General features: G+C 37.8%; 1 protein-coding gene across 1 annotated transcript; it reads right to left on the bottom strand.

Annotated features, from left to right (window-relative positions):
• Positions 1–1,563: 1,563 nt before the first annotated feature.
• Positions 1,564–6,168, bottom strand: LOC134241399 (mucin-3B-like; the record flags this gene model as incomplete). Its single annotated transcript, XM_062723459.1, has 1 exon — positions 1,564–6,168. A coding segment is annotated over one exon (3,636 nt), but the record flags the coding sequence as incomplete, so codon positions are not given.
• Positions 6,169–6,173: the final 5 nt, after the last annotated feature.

The raw sequence follows: 6,173 nt of genomic DNA, 5'->3' as shown, positions 1-6,173 counted from the left end.
TCCACATACGACAAGCTTAGATATATATACATTTGTAAGTACATATACATGTAATATGTATATTGAAAAGAGTAACAGTTTTTATTGTAAGTTGGCAGTGGCATTCATACTAAGGGGGAAAATTGTTGAAGCTGCAGCAATATGGTACAAGGAATAAAGCTAAAATTCATGATACAAAGAAGTAAGGTGAGAAAAAAGCAGAGTATCTTTATCATTCAAAAGCTCAGCCAGTTCAGAAGTTAGAACATCAAATTCAACAGGTAACAATTTCATTTGTGCAATATTTTTCCCAAGTGCCAGCCTTGAATTAAGAACATTCATCTGAGAAATTAAAATCTTTCAACATGATCAATCTGAAACGACTACATTGAACAGTTCATCAAATGAAATATCACAACATTGAATTAATTAATGTTACCAACTAGGAGTTGAGACTTAGATTTTATACTCACTGAAATCGTTTCAAATTCAAATCAACACACAAAAATTACAGTTTGAAACAATGCCTAGCTTAAGTACAGATCTCAATTATAATTAAAAAAAAAAGACAGTAAGGCACAAACAAATTAAAACATTTACCAGTAAATGAATATACAGCAACAGCTGTCTAATCTGTGTAACTTTTTGGTCCCCTGGATTGTTTAAAATGTCTTATCCAGAATATTGTCAAATCCGACCATTTTCTTTGGAGCAAGTTGTGTACAGATTAGACATGTTTTACAGTATGTTATTTTTTAAGTTTCATCTCATCTAGAGAAGTCATATGCAGTGAATCATAAGAAATGTAATAGGAAATGTGATAGAGATTGCCAAAGACATAATTTGGTTGTACTGTATCAATTCAAAAAAAAAGGAAATTACGCGTTATCCGTTACAATCAACAGAAGAAGACAAAATTATTTTTGCAACCCTTCCTTAAAATATTTAATTTTTCAAGATTCAGTCTTGAAAATTTCAAATGAGCTCCAATTTTAAGCAAGCAGTGACATGATCAAACTTCAATACTTCACCTCAAGACACAAAATTAATAGTCATCCTATACTTTTTAACGTATTCTTAATTCAGTCAGACTCAGTTATTTGGAAGACTTCAAAACATTTTTTCTTGATATTTCAGTAAGAAAGTTACTGAAAGATTTTTTCCAACAAAGGATTAATTTAATCTATGTGCACAGTCAATTTTTGTTTTTCCGCAGCATACTTTAAATGCATTAAGAACATACCCTATAGGCCAAATTTTTAGTGAGGATTTTTAGTAAGGATGCTGAAATTGCTAAACTTGCATATCACTAACAATTCATTTAACACAAAGGCTATCTAGCATGATAATGTCAAATTACCAAAGTTAAATTTTTTGCTAAAATAAAATACATGTAAACCAGTTTTTATATCAAAACTGCTAACCTTACTTCTCGCTCAAAATTCAACTTAAAAGGTATAATGACAAAGCGAGGAAATCACATAATTTCTTCCTAAGAAATTTTTATGCTGCTAAATTATGACCCAATGAAAAAAAAGTATGTTTACAAACTTCAAGATAAAGATTATTAATGCAATAAATAAAAACCAAAACAATAAATAATTGTGTGCAATTACAGACTGGGAATTTTCAGAAGCAAAAATTGCAAAGTAAAAAACTTCATCCTGAATTACAACTAAATGAATGCTCCTTTAAAAAAGTCTGAAGTCTTGAATGAATAACCGTGCTTTTGCATACTTCAAATAAAATAGAACCTGAATGAGTGTAAAAGGTGAAAACAATTTCGATAATAAGGTAATTTGCATAAGACCAAATTTGGATCCCTCTTTTCTAATTCATGGGGAAGGGTGGAAAGGGGAGAAATTGTCGTCTTGACAAAATATTAGGGGTGGTACGATTTAGTACATTTACAATTCAACAGCAAATCATAATGACCTTCTCAAATTATTTCACAGGAACAATTTACATCAGAGATTATTTTTTACACACTTAACAAAATAAAAATGAGAACAACCATTAATCATAAATAGAAAAATTCTTCCAAAATAGACAACTCAACTGAACAACTTTAAATTAGCAAAATATTATGAATTCCTACGAAAAATTATACAGAACTGTTTCATTTGGTAGTAGCCCATAGAAAACCATTTTTTAAAATTACATGTATTCTCTCTCTTGATATTTTAAAGATTGTGAGACAAAAAATCTAATCTTAACTTGTGTCCACAGACACATATGTCTTTGAGAATAAAATCAAATTCCTTCAAAGTGCATGTAATACAAAAGAAAATATTTTTTAGAAACTTAAACTGAACTTATAATATTTCAAAAATACTTCAAACAAATATAAATTTACCAGGTAACATTCTAATACTGTGTCAACTCGAATAAAACTTTTCAAAATGCTGCTTTTCGCTTTTCCATTAGCCCAAGTTACAATAGTATGGCACATTTGTTCTTTACACTAAAATTAAGGTACAGGTAAATGCAAAAGTTGATCATAAACATACAGTATATATCGAAAGGAATGGACATTTTTTTTTTAGATTTGTCTCATGTGTCATGCATGGAGAAATTCAGAGGGGGCATACCAAAACCTGGGGGGTGCCCGTGTCCCGCAAAAGGAGGGGCTACCGAGGTATTCATCCCCTGGGACATTCCTCTAGAATCAAAACTGTGGTGATTATGGCCTAGAATGCTATTGATGTTCATGGCGTTGTGGATGACGGATGATGGATGAGCTCTGTTGTGGTGGTGATAGATGGAGGATCCCTGCTGATGTGGGTGATGCAGTGAGTTGGGATCCATACCCTGGTGTGGAAGCATGGGATTGGGATGGGGGAATTTAATTGGAGAAATGTTGAGAGCGTCATTCTGTGAAGAGTTGTTCACATCCGAAAAAATATTTGTAAAGGTAAAATTTGACATGTGTGGAGTTACAGTAACACTTCCGGAATGGGGCGTTATTTGGGGGGAATTGGACATGGCACTATGTACACTGTTCATTCCGAAATTATTGAACTGGAATCCAAGTCCATTCTGCGGGCGAGCTGGTGGAAATAACTGATTGAAAGGACTACTGAGTTCTGAATTTTTTGACATAGAGGCACCCTGGTGGGGTCCAGAACCAAATAAATTGGCTGGGAATGGCGGAGATCGAGCTTGGGGGAGGGGAAACAGAGGGGTCATTCTGTTGGCCTCGAACATAGCAGGATGAGGGGGAATACCACTTTCCATTTCCACATAGTTTTGTTTTTTCTTCTGTGATTGTTTAGAAGAAGATGACCTTGAACTTGAGCTTGATGACTTTGACCTAGATTGTTGAGATTGAGGCTGTGAGAGCTGTTGCTGTGGGGCTGGTCTGTGGGAAGCCTGTGGTGGGGCCTGGGGAGGGGTGGGCCCTGACCGGTGTGAGGGTGGTCCATTCATTGTTCTGTTTGTCTGGCTTCCTTGCATTGGTTGAGATGGCTGTTTGTTACTCTTTGCTGTTTGAGATGATGGGGTGTTAGCCGATTTCCGCCCATCCATCACTTGATTGGGTGGAGTGTGACTCAAAGGCTGAGTGCCTGATGAATCTCTCTGTGAAAAGGGTGGAACATTGTTACTCTCGTACCTATTTCCACCAAAACTCTGCTGCACTGGATTGTAACTTTGTGAGGAGGAAAATACCGGATTAAAACCCCGCACACCCATACTGCCTCGGTTGTCACTGCCCAACATAGGAGGATGGTACAGAGGAGGTGTTTCCAATGGATTACTAGAAGAATTGGAAAAGTTGGGAGGAGGGAAAAATGGCTGCATGCTACTGTTCATACTGTAGCCTCCTCCTGAGGTCCTATCTGACCTGGAATCACTGGCAGACTTTGAAGACATGCTTCCTTGTCCGATGTCATTCATACGCTTATGGGGGTTTGATTTACTCATACCCATGTTCAGTGGTCCCTCATGGGTCGTTACTGTAATATTTGGAAAACTGGGTGGTTCTTCTCTTGGCATTGTAGTTTGTTCTCTTTGTCTTTGATCTTGGACTGAGCAATTTCTTGACATTCCATAAGGATACTGTGAATCAGCCATAGATGGCATATGTTGTGACATCCTGGCATCATGTTCATGAGAAGATCTACGCTGTGAGGATTGTGAAGATGGCATTTGTGAGTTGGAAGGCGGAAGATTAAGGTCAAAATTTGACAGATTGTTCACTGGAGGTCTTTGAGACTGATTTGATGAAATGTTGCTTGGAGCAGAGTTGGTATGCTGTGGAGAGGCAGACGTGGTTGGTGGCCTTTGGTGGTGAGATGGTGGTCTCTGTGGTGACTGATGTGGAGAATAAAATGGGAAATTGTGGTTCCCTTGATGTGATGAGTTCTGGGATTGTGAAGCAGGTGACTGCATCATGGATGCTGTGGATGTAGTGTGGGTTGATGAATTAGAAGACAATGTGAAAGTAAATGGAGTGGATGAAGACGTTGTATTTGCAACAGTTGATATTATTGGAGACATTGTCAAACTGTCCATGAAAGAATTCGTGGAAGTGGTAGGTGTTGATAAATTGAGACCAATGTTATTAAAGTTAAAGCCATCTGAACTATTTTCATTTTGACCACGAGGCAAACTTGTGGACATTGAAGGACTAATCACATTTGGTGCCGATTTGGATGATTTGTCATTTTTAGCACTGTGAACAAAATTGTCGGCAGAGTATATAGATTTAGGCCTCGCAGCACTACTACTCTCCTCAGTGGGCTTCATCATGGAATCTGTATTACCAGACATCCTTGTTGTCTGCTGCAGTTGAGAGGAGTTGGTGTCCATTCCTCTAGAGCTGTCCAAATGCTTGGACTGAGAACTAAACAGAGACTCAGCAGAATATGTCAAATCCGGATTGGTAGATATGGAGGAAGGAGCAGACGGACGAGTCAAGTGATCGTTTGACATGTGCGTCTGCTGCTGATATGTAATGGCTGGGGAAGTCATGGGAGACTTCATGGAAGCTGGCGAGTTGGACTTTGGGGTCTGTAATTGAGGTGACTGTTGCACCTGTTTATGCCTCATGTTGCTCGGCGATAGCATGTGAGGAGAAAGTCCCAGTAAATTGTTCACAGTTGATTCAATGTCATTTGTATCTACTGTTAGAGGATTTGTATCAACAGACATCTGATCCACATTTGATCTTGATGCCGCAGGTCTCCTGCTGTTCAAATTTCCCTCCGTTCTATCTTGCCTGCTAGAATCCATATTTTGAGTTGTCATAGACATCTGTTGTTCTGTGTTCCCTTGAGATTCAAAAGATAAAGATGAAGAATTTTTGTTGTTAGATTGTTCACTAGGAAAATTCACAGAATGCTGCCTTGTGTCAGTTTTGCTCAAAAATCCATTATCTTTCGAAGAGTACTGTACATCCATTTTTTCTAAACCATTTTCACTGTTTTTCTTAGTCACATCACTGGTTATATTTTTATCACTATCTGTCCTACTTTCAGAACCTAACCTGTCTAAACTGTTAGAATTCAAGAGATCATTGTCTGATTTTTTGGAAACTGTTACATCAGATATTTTCTCCTCCACCTTTTTGTTCTTTTTGTGTTTTCCACGCTTTTTGGGAGTCATAGGAAAATCGTCAAAGAGGGGAGTGGTCGTGGAGCCTGGTTCAGTTGTGATCACAGGCATGGAAAAAAGCGGACTGGAAGAGGTAGGAGTTTTATCACTGCTTGAAGAGGCCGTCTGGTTCTTAGCATTCGCTCCTCCACTTAAATTTCTGGAGGAGTGAAGTGGAAAAAGTGGAGTGGAGAAGTCTGTGTCTTCATCAAAATCATACACTGACATGGAAGATTTGGAAGCAGTTGAGGCCTGCAGTGGAGGTTCTCCTGCTTCTTTTGATTTCTCTTTGGAAACATTTCTTTTTCTTCTCTTGTTGGCAGGCTCTGAGTCCACATTTTCACTTCTGTCCTTCTTTGACTTGGATGATTTCTTACTAACACTGTTTGTAGGACTTCCAAAGGAATTTTCCATTTTCTCCACTTGGTTTAATACATCCTCGATATCATTTTCACAGAAGGTGATTTCTTCCGGCATTGACATCAGAGACTCCTGTTCCACCACAGACTCTTTCAAGGAATTTTCTTGTTCAGTTTTCTTTGATTTCTTGCTAGATTTTTTAGAGCTCTGTGTGGCAGGCTTGTCCTCTAGACTTATCA

Source organism: Saccostrea cucullata, unplaced genomic scaffold (assembly GCF_032062105.1).
Source record: "Saccostrea cucullata isolate Sc308-1 unplaced genomic scaffold, CSIRO_AGI_Scuc_v1 ctg22768, whole genome shotgun sequence".
Lineage (NCBI taxonomy): Eukaryota > Metazoa > Mollusca > Bivalvia > Ostreida > Ostreidae > Saccostrea > Saccostrea cuccullata.
Note: the sequence above shows the minus strand (reverse complement) of the source record. Positions and strands in the feature narration are given on the sequence as shown.